Source organism: Littorina saxatilis, linkage group LG12, assembly GCF_037325665.1.
Source record: "Littorina saxatilis isolate snail1 linkage group LG12, US_GU_Lsax_2.0, whole genome shotgun sequence".
Classification (NCBI taxonomy): Eukaryota; Metazoa; Mollusca; class Gastropoda; order Littorinimorpha; family Littorinidae; genus Littorina; species Littorina saxatilis.
The window spans coordinates 41,927,352-41,948,507 of NC_090256.1; the positions used below are offsets into that span (position 1 = coordinate 41,927,352).

A 21,156-nucleotide genomic window follows, 5' to 3' on the forward strand; every position below is an offset into this window, starting at 1 on the left:
CTGTAGACGGGGTGAAACACTGTCCAGAAGACAGTAGGCTAAAAGCCTGCAGCGTAGTGTAAAAAGCGTCCGAGCTATCTGGTGGCTGAAGTGGGAGTGTGGTTTCAACATGGCGGCGGTTGAGTCACGCGTGATAGGTCACGTGACGGTATGACCTCGACTCTTGTATAGCTTGGGTTAGAGGTCAAGGCCGTTCTTTTTTAGGGGGTTGCTTCCCCTTTGGGGTGAAGCGTAGTTCAGTGTCCTAGCACTTTAACTGAAGTTAATGCTTTCTATGTGAGTTGCGTAAGAATATGTAATTTAAACAAGAATTAGGGTTGAAACAGTGGAACGTATAATTCAGGTCTAAACCAAACATTCACAAGAACTTTGACCTATTAACCTTTAAAGTCAACAAACAAGATACACAACAGACACAATTAACCGATGTTGTGACTTATCTTTGAATGTGACTGGGATGACCAGAAGATTGTCGCGTAGCAATAAGCAACAAGTAGGTATCGAGTTAAACAAATCTGTTTGTAAGCATATACAATTACAATGACTGCAGCAAAGCAAATTGTACAATGGAACCCCCCTTTAAACCCCTCTATAAATCTGAGAAAATCAGGTCTTAAAAAGGAGGGAGGCTTAAAAGGGGGGTTCTACTGTACCCCTGACTCGAGAAGCAACAGAAAGTGGGAAAGAAACGTTAAGTACTGTGGGTAAGGTAAGGAAGGATACTTCATGGTACAAAACCTGCTGGCCACAGAGCCACACACACATGCTCAAGAACATAAGAAACATTAAGTACTGTGGGTGAACAACAGGTAAGGAAGGATACTTCATGGTACAAAAACTGCTGGCCAAAGAGCCACACACACATGCTCAAGAACATATGAAACGATCGTCCATGCTCACCCTCTGTGTTGTTGAAGGCGCTTCCTGAAGCCACGATCCACACGTTGATGAAGCCCCTGGAGTGGCGGCGCTTTTCCACCTGGGCGTACACCACCTCACCGTTGGGCAGGAACACCTGTACACACACACACACAGAGAAATGAAATCCATGACACAAACACAGGAAGGGGTAACATTTACACAAACACAGGAAGGGGTAACATTTACACAAACTTCCTTGATTGGCAGGAACACCCGCAGGAATAAGATCGAAAAACAAGGACTTGCCTGCAAAGACAAAGACAAATAAAGAACAGTGAGAGTGAGGGATGAAGGGAGGGAGGGAGAAAAAAAAGAGAGAAAGAGAGAGAGAGATTGAGAGAAAGAGAAAGAAAGAAAAAGAGATTGTTGAATGATTGATTTTAGAGGTTTTAAGAGACACTTTAAGAGAGAGAGAGAGAGAGAGAGAGAGAGAGAGAGAGAGAGAGAGAGAGAGAGAGAGAGAGAGAGAGAGAGAGAGTGAGTGAGTGAGTGAGTGAGGGAAAGCGAGAGACAGAGAAGAAAACAAGCAAAGCCAAAGAATGCCCGCCCCATCGGAGCGCCCGACTCACAGCGTATTTATCCTCATTGTATTTGTTGACCCTGAATCCCGGGGCCAGAGCTCCGTTCCTGAGCAGCGTGACGGAGACGGGGAAGGATTGCTGGTCAGCGGACTGCTGGGGGGGACACTTGTTGATCACCACCACGTCGTCGTCCACACGCACCGCCACCGCGCAGTTACACGACGCTCGCCCGCGGCACGACCGGTAGAACGTGTTCACCTGTTGACAACCAGAATACATAAAGACTCAGTCATGATTATGAGAAAGCACACACACTATTCAAAGTCCCTTTAACAAACAATGAATAAAACATAAGCAGGGCTAACACACAAAAAAAGGGAAAAACCTGAAAGGCCAGAGTCCACTGTTTGTTTTTTTCCTTTTCTTGTAGAGGCAAAGAACAGCCTTTCCTGGTACGAACATGTATGTTAATAAATTATAACCATCCAAACTAACAATTTTGTTTAAAAAAAGGTTTTCTGCAAGAAACCGGACTTTCCGGTTTTAAATTTTGTCAAAAACCAGATTACCGGCAAGAACCGGAAAGGTGTTAGCCCTGCATAAGTAAAATAATGCATGGATAGCAGATATTGTTTACTGAAGAGGAAAAAATCTCCATTAAAAAATATGATCATAGAAAAAGGAACCAGCTACTGACATGCTCATTCAAAGGTGTAATGTTTCGCTCAAAAGAAATAGAAATAATACTACACAATAGATGGCAAAAGATGAATGAAAAGGACACAGTAGAACAAACACTTTTAACGCAAAAAACACATCAAAATAAACATTTCTGAAACATGATCCTACCTGGTAGTTTAGTGAACGATGGCGATACAGAACAAACTCTCCTTCGTAGAAGTTGTCGTAGGTCCTGAAAGTTGAATAAAGGCATCATTGGAAGTTTTGGAGAAAGAAAAATAGCAAAGCAACGCTTGAAGCCACAGACACACAAAAAAGAAAGCTAAAACAAGAAACTATCTATTTTTCAGCAAATACGTCCTACAAAGTTTACATTCAATGTTCATTCAACTAGCTGTGACTGGTTTCAATCAAATCAAGGCAGCCAGTACTCAAGCAAGACCAGACGGCATTCTCCAACAACATAGATGTTGACCTGTACTCACGTTCCATCAAAGGTCTCGATGTGAGGATCGTTGACTGACACACACTTGGCCGCTTCGTCACGGTCCTTGACCGTCAGCTGATGACAAAACACAGTTTGCATCATGTTCAAAGACACCTCATCTCAATCGAAGAGTTCATGTTTATTTCAACATCAACTTGTGGACTCATTTACTGTTTGGAGTTTAATTGACAAATAAAAAACAAGCTGCAAGCCTGACAAACAAATAAAAAACAAGCCGCAAGCCTGACAAACAAACAAACGGCAAGTCTGACAAACAAACAAACGGCAAGCCTGACAAACAAACAAACGGCAAGCCTGACAAACAAACAAACTGCAAGCCTGATAAACAAACGAAGAGAAATGTTGTACAACTCTCACCTTGACCTTGCCAAGGCTGTGTGTGATCTGTGTGGTGATGCGCTCAGAGGTGACCTGGGCCCACACCTCCACCGTCCTCTGCTGGTCTCCGTCCTTCAGTGCGTCCACCACGCCCTTCACCACGATCATGTGGGTCGAATCCCAGCGCAGAGCGTCCAGACTGATGCCGCAGAAGGCTTCTCCCCCCTCTCCTCTCCACTCCACCACAGCCTGTGTGATCACGCGCTGGTCAGGACATTTGTTTTCACGTGCCGCACGTACGCTGGCATACAGCCGCACCTCGCAGCCGTCACGCTCGTCGAACGGACAGAACAGTGATGGGGGCACGAAACTCTGGATGTTGATCAGCCCTGGTAATCCCCCTTCAAAAACTAGCAGGACTTCTGTCAACAACTGAAATGAAGCATAAACACAAAGTGTTCAAAATTGTCTTGTCAGCCTGCTCAAGAAGTTTTCCAATATTTTACATGCATCTGCTCAACTAAATACTATTTGGAAAAAAAAAAGAAATTCAGTGAACATCCTGCAGTTCTTCGCTTTACAAAGATGGCCCATATGTCTAGGTCACTGAAAAACTTAACAATGTCTAAGTAGTGAAGAGAGACAACCAATTGAACCTTACTTCCAATTTAATGTGAATGACGTTGCTGCGGACAGGTTCACCAGTTGTTGCTGGACAGTTGTTGCTGTAGCAAGCAGTTACCTGGCAGTACACCTGAAAAACAAAACGCAACAGACACAGGTCTCAAACACCAATACTTCCAGTACAAAGTTGTTAGTTCTTACAAAACCACAGTGAATGATTTCCCTGCCATTCAAAATAAATGTAAATTCTGAGGAAAGCTATTACAAAATAATCAAGTTCTCTTTTTTTTCTTCTTCTGAAATCGTGGGCTGTGACTCCCATGTTTACTTGTAAGCACGAGTGGGCTTTTACGTGCATTGCCTGTTTTTTCCCACACCATTCAGTCAGTCATACTCCATCTCCGGGGTACTCTACACATTTAACTTTCAGGTAATAGTTCCATTTCGAACAACACACAGTTAATACCCATTGACACCAGAGACAAGCAGGATTTGTTTCAGACAGAGAACCTGAGCATTACCTTGCTTCCATACTGCACATCCTCCATCTCCATCTCTGTCAAGGGTGACACGTCTGCTCCAACTTGCTGGTATACTGACAGCACCTGGTCGTCACCATGGTAACTGACAGAATACTGCACCTCAAAGTCTGCCAGGCGATCAAACTCACAGCGGAACAACACCTCATCCTTCTCCAGGCTCACCTTCAACTTGGGTTCACGCACTTCTGGGAAACCTACAAGACACACAGCAAAGTCACAGAAATAACAGACTTTCAGAAATGGTGACAAGTCTCAGGCGTCAAACTTAAGTTAGGCACCTGATAAAAAGCAACTTGCAATTTAACAAAATTACAAAAATTAACGCCAACACCATCATGTGCGCCTACACACACACACACACACACACACCAACACACACAAAGAAGACTGACCTGTTGTGATACCGATCTTGTCGATGGTTTCTTTCTGCAAGTAGACAATCTGTAGCAGCTCCAACACAAACACAGAGAACGTTCCTCCTGTCTGGCCGACGACCAGCTCACATGTCGAGGCGTCAGTCAACGCCTGTGTTCTGGCCTCAGGTTTCTCCTGCCTGCCGTCTCGGTCGCCGTTGATGTACATGGTCAGACCGCCTTGTTGGCTGAAGGACACTGAGTACGTCACAAACTCGTCGGTGACCACTCTGCGTGTGTAGACCGTCCAGCGTTGGGTCAGTGTGGTCACCACGGCGTACAGACGCTGGCGACTGTAGTACACAGCCACCCCTGTGCCGTCTGTCTTATCGCCGCAACTTGTGAAGATCTGGCTGTTCTCTGCAAGGGAGTTGAACCTGAAACACAATGGAGGTCAGATTATCAGTACATGTATTACCATCCATTACATTTTTTTCCACAATCAAAAGTAAACATTTTGTCACTGCCAAACAATCATTATTAATCGGTTCCTCATTCAAAACTTCATTTTTAGTCATTGTTTTTTTAACGCTAAGTCTATGGTCATCCCCACAAGCCAATAGGTTGTTTTCACAAGACATCATCAAACCAAGATCTGCCATGGCAGCCATTTTCCTTTCAATGCTAAGGTCACCAAGGCATGAGCTGTGACATAGTATGGGTTGAAACTTAATGACCCCAACCCCCAAAATGTAAGTCTTCCCCCTTATAAGACCTAGATTTTTTCAAATCAACGTCTGAAAATGTACCCCCATTTCAAGACTACATTTTTTCAGATCTTCTGTTCATAACGTCTGAAAATGTACCCCCATTTTCAGACATTTTTTCAGATTTGTGTAGGTCTTAAAAGGAGGGTTCCAGTGTATCAAAAGGACGAAAGCAACGGATACCTGACGCCGAATGTGATGGTGAAGCCAAAGAGACAGAGGTTCCTATCTTAGATTTGAAACCATCGCCATACCTGATGCTGAATGTGATGGTGAAGCCAAAGAGACAGAGGTTCCTATCTTAGATTTGAAACCACCGCCATACCTGATGCTGAATGTGATGGTGAAGCCAAAGAGACAGAGGTTCCTATCTTAGATTTGAAACCACCGCCATACCTGATGCTGAATGTGATGGTGAAGCCAAAGAGACAGAGGTTCCTATCTTAGATTTGAAACCACCGCCATACCTGATGCTGAATGTGATGGTGAAGCCAAAGAGACAGAGGTTCCTATCTTAGATTTGAAACCACCGCCATACCTGATGCTGAATGTGATGGTGAAGCCAAAGAGACAGAGGTTCCTATCTTAGATTTGAAACCACCGTCATACCTGATGCTGAATGTGATGGTGAAGCCAAAGAGACAGAGGTCAGGGTTCTGCAGACAAGGGGAGGTAAGCGCTCCCAGGCTCAAGGTGCCCTTCCCGTCAAAGGTCAGAACCAAGCGGTCGCGCACAGTGGTCAGCTGAAGGTCACCGGTGAAGGTCAGATTGCCGCTGATGGTGATCAGGATGTTGCCCACGATTTTGACGAATGTCAGGCGAGTTTCCTCCACTTTGTCCACTGTAAAACAACAATGAACGGTACACTTTCTTTTTGATCAGTAACTATCAGAAAAGTGAATCTGAAAAAGTAAACAAGAAGGGCAAAGCCCATACGACTCACATGCTTGACCTTGACATGACCTTGACCTTCAGGGTCAAGGTCAAATAACTAAACCTAGCAATGACATCATACACTAAGAACTGCTTTACACATTTTTCCTACCAAAATACATGTGACCTTGACCCAAGGTCAAGGTCATCCAAGGTCATGCAACACAAAGCTGTTAATTCAAGACATAGGAAGTACAATGGTGCTTACTGGCTCTTTCTACCATGAGATATGGTCACTTTTAGTGGTTCACTACCTTATTTTGGTCACATTTCATAAGGGTCAAAGTGACCTTGATCATATGTGACCAAATGTGTCTCATGATGAAAGCATAACATGTGCCCCACATAATTTTTAAGTTTGAAACAGTTATCTTCCATAGTTCAGGGTCAAGGTCACTTCAAAATATGTATACAATCCAACTTTGAAGAGCTCCTGTGACCTTGACCTTGAAGCAAGGTAAACCAAACTGGTATCAAAAGATGGGGCTTACTTTGCCCTATATATCATATATAGGTGAGGTATTCAATCTCACAAACTTCAGAAAAAATGGGGAAAATGTGAAAAATAGCTGTTTTTAGACAACATTTATGGCCCCTGCGACCTTGACCTTGAAGCAAGGTCAAGATGCTATGTATGTTTTTTGGGGCCTTGTCATCATACACCATCTTGCCAAATTTGGTACTGATAGACTGAATAGTGTCCAAGAAATATCCAACGTTAAAGTTTTCCGGACGTCCGGACGTCCGGACGGATGTCCGGACGGACGGACGGACGGACGACTCGGGTGAGTACATAGACTCACTTTTGCTTCGCATGTGAGTCAAAAAGGCAAACAATAAGGAGAAATAGAGAATACTACATGGCTTGCTGTGTCATACCAGATTTACACGAGTTGTTTTTTAAAATATTGAACTGCGAGCGAAAGCGAGCTGTTCACTATTTGAACAAGAGGCGAAGCCTTCAAGGCTCACGTAAGAAATCGACAAACAGTAACACAAATTCAATCACTCCGTCACACATACACACACACACACACACAGTAAGCATAGGTGAAACTGTGCAAGAAAGCAAGACATTAGATCTAGATCTGTCTGTCTGCATGTAGCCCACTTACAGGGACACGACTGCCAAATAGTCTCGGCCCGCTAAAAATAACAATGACCGAGACCACACACACCACGCGAGAGAGAAAGACTACAGGGAGGCATGCCGTCATGATGCATTAATCCAAAATTTTAATAATAAATTTTCATTTAATTAATATACTTACCCAACTCACATAGCAATTAACTCTAGTTCAGTGCTGGTAACGCTGTACGCGTTCCCCTTGGTAACAAGGGAGACCACCCTAAAAAAGAGTGATCCATCCCATAATATCAGACCGATGTCCGGTCCAACATCCGTATGCGTGCGCATACGCCGCCATTTGTATCATTCGAACGAAGCCCAACTCACTACTTTTTTAGAACCCAATACCACCACAGCGGGGAGGCGGGAGGGTTTAAACGATGTGAGTTGGGTAAGTATATTAATTAAATGAAAATTTATTATTAAAATTTTGGATTAAATTACATATTATTACCCAACTCACATATAGCAGATTGCTACTATAGGTGGTGGGTACTTACCAAAACTAGGCACGCAGGACCTGTCCCGCCGCTACCATGGCAGGCAGCGCGGAGCTTCCATCCTGTCTGACAGAAGCGACGTCTCTGAGGTAAAAGTTGACGAAAACGTCCTCAGAGCGCCAATACGCAGCTTCCAGTACCTCGGCTAGCTTGCCGGACCGAAGAACTGCCACTGAGGATGCCCAGGCTCTCGCCTCATGGGTTCTAGCCGCGGTGAGAGGCAACACTGCCCTAGCATCACCCGACTGCACTAGCCACCACGCATATGCTCGTTTGATCAGAGTGGAGATCCATTTGGCCAGAGTCACCTTCGCTATATCCTTACACCTAGCCGTGTTTAAAGATATGAAAAGAAGCTTTTGACTTTCTGACCTAACAGGCCGAGTTCGAGACAGGTAACATCGGAGAGCTCTCACAGGACAATTTGCAATATCGGGATCTCCAGGAGCCAAAATCTTGCTCAAGGGTGGAATGCGCAAGATTGGAGAAAGCTGGCCAGGTTTCTGGTTTTTCGCGAGAAAGCCGGGAACAAATTTGAGAGAAATGGAACCATCCTTCTCGAACGCAATATCCTTGTCTAAACCCGACAAAGAATGCACCTCACTACCTCTCCTAGAAGTAGAGAGAAGCGTTAAAAACACAGTCTTACGCGTCAAATCGGCCAAAGTGGCTGACAAAAGAGGCTCGAACTCATCCGAGGCTAAGAAACGTAAGACCAGGAACAAATCCCATGCAGGGAGAAGCGATTTTGAACGAGCTGCTAAAAGGGCAGCCCCCTTAATAACACTAGCGATAACCCCTCCGAGCGAAATTTTGTGGCCTAATTGCGCGAGGGTTGAAGAGATCGCCGACCTCCGGACCCTAATAGAAGAGGGAGAAGCCCCCTGATCAGCCAACCAAGACAGATGGTTGGCTACATGAATAGACCTAGGAGAAAGAGGTTTAACCCCGTTAAGCGCGCACCACCTAGACCAAGAGGCCCAGTGCGATGAGTAAACCGAAGAAGTCGATTTTCTATGCGCATGTCCAACGAATCTCAGAGTAGGGGAAGAGGCTCCTGCCCTACGCAAAGCGCTTCGGACAGAATCCACGCGTGAAGGGCCAGGATCTGTGGGTTCTCGTGCTGAACGCCTGACCGAGGCTGCACGAGATCTCCTCTTTTCAGGGCGAGAGGGATTGGGGGCCGAACTGCTAGACGCAGTAGGTCGGGAAACCAGTGCTGGCTTGGCCACAGAGGAGCGACCAGAACCAGCGCTGGTTTCTCCAAGTCCACTTTCCTGAGGACTTTGCCTAAGAGGCAGAACGGAGGGAAGGCATACGCCGGAAGATCTGACCAATCCACTTCCAGAGCATTCACCTTCCAGGCCAGAGGATCCGGGAAGGGGGACACAAAGAGAGGCAGTCTCGTCGAAAACCTCGTCGCAAAGAGATCTATCTTGGGCTTGTCGATCTGCGACCAAAGCCGCTGCAAAGACTGGTGTGTGAGAGTCCACTCTGAATGAACAATCCTGTCCCCTCTGCTCAAAGTGTCTGCAAGGACGTTCAGACTGCCCTTCAAGTACACTGCTGACAACAGAATGTGCTGGGCGTGACACCACTTGAGAATGCGACATGCAATGTCGGAAAGACTGTGAGACCGAGTCCCCCCCTGCTTGTTCACATACGACGCCACAGACATGTTGTCGGTGTGAAGACGTACATGACTGCCCTCCAGGAAAGGCTTGAACGCTAGAAGCGCCAGGGAAACGGCCTCCAACTCCAGTACATTGATATGTAGGGAGGCCTGAGAGCAATCCCAAACTCCCGAAACCATGTGCTCGTCCAGATGAGCACCCCACCCCGTCAGAGATGCGTCCGTAAACAGCTCTCTCTCCGGCGGTGGACGAACAATGGGAACACCCCGGAACAAATCCGGAAGAAGCCAAACGCCTGTGGTCTGCTGAAACCAAGTTCCCAGTGCGATCGGAACACTCCAGTCCTGGGATGTCTGATCCCACCTTGACTGCAGGGAGGCCTGAAAAGGCCTCTTGTGAACCCTGCCCAACGGAATGAGGGAAGCCATGGATTCCATCTGACCCAGAACCGAAGTCAGAACCCTTGCACTGGCGTGATTCTCTCCGTAGAGAGACCGAATCAGACCCTGAAGTTTGTCGATCCGCCTTTGAGACGGACGGACAGACCACCGAAGTGTGTCGAATTCCATGCCCAGGTAAGTAAACGTCTGGGATGGTTCCAACTCGGATTTTGTCAGGTTGACAGAGAAACCCAGCTGTGCCGCCCGACTCAGCACCCTGTGCGTATGAGCCTCGCAAAGCCCCCTGTTCTGGTGAAGGATTAACCAATCGTCCAGGTATGCTCTGAGACGGATGCCTTCCTGTCTCACAAGAGCGCAAAGCTGCCTGACCACAATCGTGAAAATCCACGGAGCTAAAGACAGGCCGAACGGCAGAGCCCTGAACTGGTAAGCTTTGCCGCCCCAAGGGAAGCGAAGCCACTTCCTGTCCGCGACATGTATGAGGACGTGAAAGTAAGCGTCTGTAAGATCGATCGACGTTGCCCAATCTCCCGGCCGTAAGGCCTCCCGAACCGAGGTTGGAGTTTCCATGGTAAACTTGATTACTCTCAGAAACTTGTTCAAAGGAGAAAGATCTAACACCGGCCTCCACGCCCCCGAGGCTTTTGGCACTACGAAAAGTCTGCCGTAAAACCCCGGGGACCGCGCGTCCAAGACCTCCTCTATAGCTCCCTTGAGCAGCAGAGCCGAGACCTCCTCCTGGACTGCGTTCCGTGCCACCAAATCCTTTGGCGCCCTGCAGGGCGGGATTATCCTGACCAGGGGAGCCTTCTGCCCTGACCAGAGAAGCCGGAACCCCGAACACACTATCCCCGTGACCCACTTGCTGGCCACCAGTTGCAGCCAGGAAGAAAGGGCCCTGGACGGGCCGCCCGCTACAACTAGCGCGGGGGCCACCGGGATGTGTTGTTAGGGGAAGTTTCATTGGGGGTGAGGCTTACGCCCCAACCCCCTGGAACCCCCGAAAGACTGACCCCTCTTAGGGTATGGAGCTCCACGCCCCCTACCCCTGGAGGAGAATGACTGCTTCTGGGCCTTCCCACCACCTGACGAAGACGTCTGAGGCTTAGCGGAAGAAAACGCCTGAGTCTGAGACTTGCCCTGAGGCTTCTGGAAGCCCTGTGAAGCCAAACGCGCGATCGCTACATCCCGCGCGTCCTGCGTCTCTTTCTGGAGTGCATCGAAAGACGCCTGCCCTAGGAGAGACCCCTCAGCAAAAGGGGAGACCTTCAGCCGCTCCACAGTCGCGGTGTCCCGAAATCTGGACCCCGACAAGAAGGCTGACCTCCTTGACAGAACTGCGTGAGTATACAGCCGGGCAGACAAAGCAACCTGTTCTCTAGTCACCTTGCCCAGAGTAGCCAGCAGTGTGGAAACATCTGTCGGCGACGCATCGAACCGAAATTCAAAAGGATCAAGAGATGTGGCAATCGATCTGGACAAAGACCTTTGCAGAGACTCCGACACTGACGTGAGTTCCAGCAAAGACCTTCCAACTTCCTCCACAGCCGCGAGAGAACCGTCAGTACATGGGACAACTCTATCCCTACTGTACCCGTCTTCTCTCAAAGCAGCAAGTTCCGGCGTCACCGGAAGTGCCCCTGACGGCAGAGCAAAAGAGTCCATCAGATCCAAAGGATAAGGGGTAAGCTTGAACTTCGGAACACCGGAAGCAGCCCGAGCCCCAGGCTGAGCCAGCCAAGAGACGACGTCTTCCGGGGCCTCGCCGTGCTGAACCAACAACGGCACCGCCGGTTTGCGTTTACCACACAAGACGTTAGCCATCTCATAGGCAATAGTTGACGATTCCCGGAAGCGGAAGCGAGGCCGTTGCTCCTGTGCACTCCGGAAATCGTCAAAAGCAGAGCGAGGTGGGTGAAGCTGAGCCTTGTCCTTCACCACCCCTTCCGGAAAGTATCTGAACGCCGTTTCCGCCGCCAGCGCCACTGCGGCTGACAGCTTCGCGGGCAAATTCAGTTGGGAATCCTCTACCACTGAGGCATCCCCGTCTTCCGCCCTACACTCCGACTCAAGATCAAGCTCGGAGCCAGGAGGCAGAACATCAGACTGTTTATCGTCGGCAGAACCGACCACTTCCTGCCCCCTGGGCGGAAGAGGACTAAAACGGTCCCCGATATTCTCATAAAGAGACGTACGGAGGCGCTCGTCCTTTCGCTGCTCATAAGAACTCTCACGACATCCATCGCCAGAGAGAGCCCCCTGAGCTCGCACACCGGCAAGCGGTGTAGACATACCTTGTACTGGTGTCACATTCAGAAGAGACACCAACTTGGTACTCCCATCCTGCGAAGCATGGACATCCGCCCGAGTCACAGTCGCCGAAGGCTGAGCGGAAGTCGAAGCCGGAACTGCAGGAGACTGCCGTAACTGTGCTAAAGAGAGAACATCAGAAACACCCGACGGAAGCGCACGTAATTCCTCCCTAGTGGAAGATAATTCCGACGCAAGTGTCGAAACTTGAGCGCTCAAAGTCAACAATAAAGACGCAACTTCAGCTGGCGCTAACCCAGGGCAGCCATCTGAAGTTGAAGCAGAAGCAGAAGCAGAAGAAGAAGTTCTTTTGCGCGAACCACCACTCTTGCCAGAACGTAAACAAGCCTGACCGGAAGTTAAACTGACGTCTGCTAACACGGGAGATTTAACAGAAGTTGAATCAGAAGAAACAGACGCGGATTTTCCTGCGCCCTTCTCTCTCCTCGAGCTACGTTTAGGAGGCGAATCGTCAGGCACCTGCCTCGAACTAGGCTTCCTATTCACGCTATCAACAAGCGCAGCCTCCGCCATAGCGAAAGAACTCACGAAAAATTTCAAAGAAAAACAATTTCAGAAAAATTTCACAAGTCGCTAAAGTTATAACAAAACGGAAAGATCTCACCACACAGCGTAGGTAAAGGTGAACAGTTAGGCGACGACCAAGGGGAGATGCCAAAGCCAAAGACTATGACAAAATGCTGAAGACAGCAGGAGCGTACATCAGGAGCGTCCTTCCCAGTTGAACCGCTGAGAGAGAAAGATACAAATGGCGGCGTATGCGCACGCATACGGATGTTGGACCGGACATCGGTCTGATATTATGGGATGGATCACTCTTTTTTAGGGTGGTCTCCCTTGTTACCAAGGGGAACGCGTACAGCGTTACCAGCACTGAACTAGAGTTAATTGCTATATGTGAGTTGGGTAATAATATGTAATTTAATTGACGTCAAACACTTTTGACCGTGACATAATCTTATGCGAGCTTTATCCATAGTCTTGGATAACCACTCACACATAGACTCGGAAATGTTAAAGTTTCTACCACAGACATACACACGCACAAACACACACACACACGCACACACACACACGCACAAACGCACAGACAGACAAAGTTACGATCGCATAGGCTACACTTCGTGAGCCAAAAAGCAACGAGTGTAAATTGAAAATTTTTATCTAAATTTTAATTTGATTATATACTTACCCAACTCACATACAGCAATTTACTCCAGTTTAGTGCTAGGACGCTGAATAGCATCGCCTTGGTAACAAGGGGAGGTCACCCTAAAAAAGAGCTACCTTGACCCCTTAACATGACAAAGTCACGCGTGACTTCCTGACCTTGCCGCCATCTTTGAATCATTCAATCGAAAGCGAACATAGAAAAATTTCCCTCTTTTTTAGGTACAAAAAAACCCCATAAAACCCCAAAAGCGGGGCAGGAGGGCGGGTATCCACTATGTGAGTTGGGTAAGTATATAATCAAATTAAAATTTAGATAAAAATTTTCAATTAAATTACATATCTTATCCCAACTCACATACAGCAGAATGCTAATGAAGGAGGTGGGAAAACAAAATTCCACTTGTCCAGCCGCGACAATGGCTGGTAGGGAGCTACTGCCACCATGACGAGTGCTGGCCACATCTCGCAGGTAAAAGTTGATGAAAACGCCCTGCGATTTCCAGTAGGCAGCGTCTAAGACCTCTGCCAGCACGCCTGAGCGGAGGACTGCCAGAGAAGTAGCCCAGGCTCTGGCTTCATGAGTTCTTGACAACTTCACAGGAAGGACAGAATGCCCAATCCCAACTTGTCTGTGCCACCACGCATACGCTTGTTTAATAAGCGTAGAGACCCATCTTACCAAAGTGACCCGCGACAAGTCCTTGCTCCTTTCAGTGTCAACTGAGATGAAGAACAGTTTTTGGTCCCTAGACCTAATGGGCGTGGTACGGGATAAGTAGCTGGTAAGAGTACGAACAGGACAATTGACCATAGCAGGGTCACCAGACGCAAGAATCCTACTTAAAGGAGGAATGCGAATAACAGAGGAGGACAGACCTTGTTTTTGGTTTTGGCAAGGAACTCCGGCCGAAATCTTAAAACAAAAGAGCCATAGCTCTCAAAAGAAAAATGCTTAGCCAGGCCTGAAAGAGCGTGCACCTCACCGCCTCCACGGGCAGAGGCTAACAAAACGAGGAACAAGGCTTTACGAGTCAAGTTAGCTAAGCTCGCTGAAGATAAAGGTTCGAAATCCGAAGAGGCTAGAAACTTGAGTACCAAAATATAAGTCCCCGCGGGAAGAGGGGACTTAGCCTTCGTAAAACCAATCGCTGCCCCCTTAAAAGCACTAGCAATTACACCGCCCAGGTTAATGCTATGCCCTAATTGCTTCAGAGTAGAAGAAATGGCTGAGCGCCTGACTCTCAAAAAAGAAGGAGCCAAGCCCTGAGCAGCCAAACACGAGAGATGATTTGCTACATGCATAGAGCGAGGTGAAGTAGCAGTAACTCCATTCCCCGAGCACCACTTTGTCCAAGCTGACCAGTGTGACGCATAAACAGTGCTGGTCGATTCCCTGTGGGCCTATTGGACAAAGCCTAAAGTAGCGTCTGAGGAGCCAGAACGGCGCAGCGACCTAGAAAGAATGGAGGGCCGTCTGCGAGGCGAAGGAGGACGGGGAACCAATGTTGGCTGGGCCACCAAGGGGCCACCAACACCAAGCAAGGCTGTCCCCGCTCCGCCTTCCTGAGAACCTTTCCCAAGAGATGAAACAGGGGGAAAGCATAGGCTCAGACGCGACCAGTTTACTTCGAGGGCGTCTGTTTCCCTCCCCTCTGGGTCTGGAAAGGGGGAGATAAAGACCTGAAGCCTGCAGGAGAATCTTGTCACAAACAGATCGACTGTAGGCTTGCTGAAATGCCACCCAGACGTTGTAGGACCTGATGAGTCAGAGTCTACTCCGTGTGCATCGTACACTACGGGCGACTGAAGTAGTCCGCAAGAACGTTGAGTATGCCTGGGACGTACTTCGCTGACAACAGAATAAGGTGCTGGCTGCCCCAGGCAAGAATCTGACCTGACCTGACAGAAAGAGCGAGAGACAAAGTGCCTCCCTGTTTGTTGAAATAGGCCGCCATGGTCGTGTTGTCTGTGCGAACCCCAATTTGTTCGTTCCTGACCATAGACAGAAACGATTGGAGTCCCAGGAAAACAGCCTCTAACTCTAGGGCATTAATGTGCCCCCCACTCTGCGTCTCGTTCCACAGACCTGACGCAGTGTGAACAGAAAGATGGGCACCCCAGCCCTCCATAGACGCGTCTGTGAACAGAAACTCGTCCGGGGGGGGGGCAAACGAGATTGGCACTCCCTGTGAAAACCCAGGGAGCAGCCACTGCCTCGTTGTGTGCCGAAACCAGCTTTCAAGAGAGACTACTGTCTCCCAGCCCTGAAGAGAAGGCTTCCACAGCGAACTCAGGGCAGCCTGAAATGGCCGCTTGTGGACTCTGCCTAAGGGCACAAGAGTGGCCATCGATTCCATTTGGCCAAGAAGAGAGGTCAGAACACGTACAGCCGCTCTCCTTATCAAGGACAGAGTACAAAACAGACTTTGCAACCTGTCCACCCCTCTCTGTGAAGGGCGTACCCGCCAATCGACGGTGTATGTCTTTGCGTGTGGAAGAAAAACAACCCCCATACTAAAAACGTCTGTGCCAAACCTAGGCTTAGCCACATGATGGTGTTTAGTTCTTTCCGTAACCTCCTAGAAAGAAAAGCTGAAACTAAGGACCTCCTGCGAGTCCTTTGTGCTGCGCAGCGAAAGTCGCTGACAGAAGCCACTGCCTCAAGAGGTAGGCTTAGCCGGAAAAGTTCCGACTGAGAGGTTACGTGCAATGGCTCAGTGAGCCTAAAAATTTAGTCAGAATGTGAGCCCATAATTTGGACATGTTCTGGCGACTTGTCAGAAACCAAAGCTTATGACCCTGATGAGAAAGCGCAATTCCGTAAGCCGAGAAAGTTTTAACAGCTTGCCTTGTTTTTCACCACAGAGGCAAAAACAAAAATTGAGGCCTTAGCAACTTCACCCTAGAAGGTGAAAAATAAGAGGTATGCCGCACCAAAGATGGGCGTACATACCGCGAAGCTGCCTAAGGCAGAGGGTTTAACCCAATGTGTGTTTGCTTAGCCCCGTATCTTGCCTAAATAAAGGCCAAACGTGGCCAGCTGACACAGATCACAGCTTCTCCCAGAAGATGAACCACAAAAAGCAAAGAGCGGAGTAGATCCGCCTCTTGTTTGCAACCTGAGCCAAGCGATGTGCCAAGAAAAGCGCTGGGAGGCTCCGCTGTTCAAAAGACTTTAGCCAAAGCAGCTAGAAGCGACATGACATCCTTCTCCCGTGCGTCACGACGAAACTCGAAGTTAACAAGAGCAGAGAAGATAGAGCTCTATAAAAAAATCTTGCAAAGTTTCCTAAACAGAGGATAACTTGAAAAGATCATGTGCTTATTCCCCCGGAGATAAGAAAGACGACTCAGTATAACATACTGTTCTACTGTAGCCGTCCTCCCTACCAGAATAGTGACAACTTTCTCTACCGCATCGTCACGAAACCTGAATGGGTCTAATGACGACGCGATCAATCTCGACAGAGATCTCTGCAAAGTCTCAGAGAGAGACGATAACTCAAGCAAGCGTAAGCCAGTTACTCCAAAGACAAAAGAGAATTCTCCGAAAACGGGACTACTCTGTCTCTGCTGTATCATCTTGCCTAAGGACTGCAAGTTCCGGAAAAGTGGAACGAGGCAAGGCAAACGAGCCAATCAAATTGACTGAATTATGCAGCAGTGTAAACCTCTTAGCCAAACCAGCAGGCAAAGCTGAGGCTAAAAACAAAGAAGCACGGTAAGTCTGCGCTGAATCAGGAGCCAGACCATGAGCTGTTAACTACGGCACAGCGTGAAACGCATCGCCATACTGCCCAGTAGTCAGTAGCATAGACAGCTCAAACGCTACCAACGGGAATTTCCAAAAACGGGAATTTCCGAAAGCGGAACTGCTGTTTCCAGTCCTTCGCAGAACGGGAATCCCCCAAAGCGGAAGGAGGTTGGGCAACAAGCCTACAAGTGTTGCCGCACCCTCCTCGAACTACCTTGAAGTAACTTCCGCCGCCAAAGCCAGTGCTAGCGGAAGTTCAACCAGTACACGGAAGTTGGCATCTTTGTCAACCTGAACAGAAGCACCAAAATCCGACTCAAAATCCCGCACATCCGTGCAACAAGGCAACGACCTTCCGCCCTGACTACAATAGTCAGGCGAAGCGTCACCCAGAAGAGACGACACACGAGGGATGCGATACCCAAGCAGTGTGTCCCTAGGGACTGCTTTCCTGCCCAGAGGGCGGAAGCGGGGAATGTCACCCCCTCCTCAAAATACCGTGAAGCCACTTCCTCCGCTAAAGCCAGAGCTTGCGGAAGCTTAGTCGGTATGCGGAAGTTGACATCTTCGTCACCCTGGACGGAAGTGCCAAAATCCGACTCGTAGTCCCTCACTTCCGTGAAGTCAGGCAAGACACTTCCGCCGTGACTACCATAGTCCGACGAAGTGTCGCCCGGAAGAGACGCCCACGAGGGATTTTATACCCAAGCGGTACGTCCCTAGGGACTGCTTCCTGCCTGAAAGGCGGAAGCGGGGAAAGCTGTGAAAGCTGTGCTGCCGCACCAACCGCTCCTCTAGGGAGTGTCGGAGGACGCACTTCCCCTGTTCGGTCAGAGACCGAACGCGTGTCTGGGCTTTTCCCTCGATCTAGACGTTCACTCAATCGGAACGACGTAGACCTAGGGCCTAAGCTTTCGCGCACACGAACCGGTGTGGCTACTCTCTCCAAACACGCACTTCGTTTTGGCCGGAGAACCCGGTTACTGGCGAAGTATAAATACCTTGATCGTCGTCAGTCCAAGAGGCCTGGGAACGCAGCAGGGAAACACCACGGCTGCCCTCAAACGAGGCGTGAACGTCGGCGGACGTAAAAGTGGAGGAAGGCGGAACACACACCCTGGCAAGGGAACGCACACCTCCCACACCGGAAGGCAAAGACACATCTCAGCCTTGGTAGACGAAAACTCGGCTGAAAGAGAGGATATCTAAGCACTCAAGGAGTGCAAAATAGCATAAACATCCTGCTTCTCGCTAACAGCTGCCCTACACGCCACCAGGCGTGAAAGGCAGTAAATAAATAAATTCTCGCTAACAGGGCCTGAACCGGACAAGACCGGTGAAGCAGCTGAAGGCAAACTAGGCATAGCCGGAGAATTAGGTAAGTCTATCGCACATCAAACGAGGATTTAGTCAAGGATCTGTGACTTTAATCAAAGCTTAACTCTTCTCACGCCATGTAATTTTACACTCTTCCTATACCTGTAAACCAAGCATTTTGGGGGAAATTGGTAATTTAACCACCTACCGAATTAAAAAAATCATTAAAAAAAAAGTTTTCATTGCATTGCCCTGAAATTTTTTGTGAGAATGACAAAATGAATGTACAAGACATTGATGCTCAAACTTGGGTAGCAGAAGACGACACGGTCACACAGCGAAAATAAAAAGGTTGAAACTCACAGAACTCGTAACCTGTCACAATCGTAAACACTGATTTTCGAATCTCCGATCACTTCGTCGTATTCTTCATCGGAATCAGACTCTGGCTCTGGTGCTTGCAACACTCGGATCGCATGTGCAGTTTCCTCATCGATTCGGCGACCTCTTCCAAAGAAAATCCTTCAAAAGCATCGTCGTCGCTGTCATTATTGCCTAACAACTCTGCCCAAAAAGCGCCCATTACATCTCTACACCACAAATCGCCACAAACGAATCTTCTTTTGTAGTTTTCACATCGAAAACAAGCACGCTCCCGCAATTTGAAGGAAGATGGCGGAAGTTAAAACGTTCTTATTCAGTACGCATGCGTTGTACTAGAGGTCGGTATGCAAATGAGCCCGTTTACGACAGTTGACGACATACATTTTTCTCGGCGGTAGCTACCGACGGTGGTGCAGTGGTATAGACACAAAGGCTGGCGGACGCTACCGCCGGTGGCATGAAGAGAGTTAACATGCCGAACTCTACGACTTACGAGAAGGCTTCTTTGTGGAAGAAGGCTCGGCCACCGACTTAGCATTTTTATTCTTTCCTTATCCGACATGGCGAACGGAAAAAATGTAAACAAAGCTAAGTATTCGACCAAACCTAAGTCACAAAACGATAACAAACGACAAAAAAGCTCACCCAAACACACAGTAGGAGCAGAGGGACCGTGTGCAAGTACCAAGGCAGGGTCTGACAAAGGCAGAAGTCAGACAAACCGGCTGAAAGCCGGAGCAAAATCAAAACACGTCTGTAGACACAGATCGCTGGAGAGTGAATGATTCAAAGATGGCGGCAAGGTCAGGAAGTCACGCGTGACTTTGTCATGTTAAGGGGTCAAGGTAGCTCTTTTTTAGGGTGACCTCCCCTTGTTACCAAGGCGATGCTATTCAGCGTCCTAGCACTAAACTGGAGTAAATTGCTGTATGTGAGTTGGGATAAGATATGTAATTTAATCTGGTACGACACAGCAAGCCATGTAGTATTCTGTTTATCCTACATACTGTACTTACCTGTATTTTACTGAAAATGTCTTGCAGACGAGGCAGCTAAATTGAAGACGCTTGTTTTGGAACCTCGATCTCTTCTAAAGCCTCGTGCAATCTATTACGTCAAAGCAAAGAAACATCACTCTGAAAGTGTGGCGTGACGTGTTAGTTCTAAAGATTCATCGAGGGTAATTAGCGAGCGCAATTTTTGTTTCTATAATGACGTTTGTCTCGGTGACTTTGGCATCATAAGCAGTGGAAAAACAGGTCCCTGCCAGACTTGCTTGACATGACCTCATTTACATGATATACACACGTGTGATTTGAACGATTATTATCTCACGGGTGTCTCTCTCACGTATGTAGGATAAAGAGATGAAGAAAATGTTAAGCTTTACGCCCTCACAGCAAAACCATTAGGCGCATGTCAGACGGCCTTGTATATATATAAAAAAAAAAGGTAAAAAGAAGGGGGGGGGGAGAAAATGTTTAGGAATATATGTATGTCAACATCATCTAAACCCCTTGCAGCCTCTGAAACCGTAGTTTTGTGTGAAAACGCACAAGAACCCTCTTCTAAAATATGGTTTGTCCTAGGAAAACATGTTGAAGGTATCTAACAGTACGTGCTCTCAACCTTACCTCTGATGAGAGTCCAGGCAGTGGTTGATATCAGTGGACGACAAGCTTCCTCAGGGTTGTTCTGATTGACAAAGCCATCGGCATAGCACACTCCTCCAATGCGACATACGCCAGCCTGGTAAGGACAAAAAGCATAGCTGAGTAAACACACTAAATTGACTTGAACACACATTAAACAAAGCAGAATAACTACATCTTTGTCAACTGACGAACTATCACCAATGACAATGAAGGGCACACTGCTACAGCACATGAGATTGATAAGAGCAGGGATGGGACCCAGTTCCGGGAACAAATATATTTTTAATGTGTACCTTTCTTTGGTTGCGCCTAATTCGTACACCGGAAGCGCCTAATCTGTGGAATTTTCTCATTCTTAACCCCTTCATTACCACAAAACGTACCAGGTAAGTTACTTTAGAATCATAAAACAATCAAATCACTGACAAGGGATAGAACTGCTGTACAGTACATTGCCCTTTCGATTGCAGCTTCTTCTTCTTCTTGGCGTTCGCAGAGGTTACACGATCAGTCCAGCACTGGTGATAAATGTTGTCGTTTTCTCCAACTCCTGTCGACTGCCATATAGTTTTGGTCTGCAAGGGAGTTGGTGACGGCCACACTTCTTTTCGTTCCTCATCTAGTAAGGGACATCGCTGTAAGATGTGTTCCGCTGTTTGGTCTTCTTGATCGCAGGCACAGGTTGGTGATATGGCGCCAGCTTGAAATTT

At 47.9% G+C, this 21,156-nt stretch overlaps 1 protein-coding gene across 2 annotated transcripts in view; it reads right to left on the reverse strand.

Annotated features, from left to right (window-relative positions):
• LOC138981980 (uncharacterized) overlaps window positions 1–21,156 on the reverse strand; it is a 275,745-nt gene that overhangs the window by 68,874 nt on the left and 185,715 nt on the right. For both annotated transcript variants that reach the window (XM_070355180.1, XM_070355179.1), the window contains exons 131-140: window positions 20,426–20,540; window positions 5,845–6,076; window positions 4,508–4,905; window positions 4,095–4,309; window positions 3,611–3,703; window positions 2,989–3,381; window positions 2,609–2,685; window positions 2,292–2,355; window positions 1,491–1,700; window positions 901–1,015 (exon numbers count right to left, since the gene is read on the reverse strand). In XM_070355180.1, coding sequence (XP_070211281.1) covers window positions 901–1,015; window positions 1,491–1,700; window positions 2,292–2,355; window positions 2,609–2,685; window positions 2,989–3,381; window positions 3,611–3,703; window positions 4,095–4,309; window positions 4,508–4,905; window positions 5,845–6,076; window positions 20,426–20,540 — 1,912 coding nt within the window. The remainder of the gene's footprint in view (window positions 1–900; window positions 1,016–1,490; window positions 1,701–2,291; window positions 2,356–2,608; window positions 2,686–2,988; window positions 3,382–3,610; window positions 3,704–4,094; window positions 4,310–4,507; window positions 4,906–5,844; window positions 6,077–20,425; window positions 20,541–21,156) is intronic.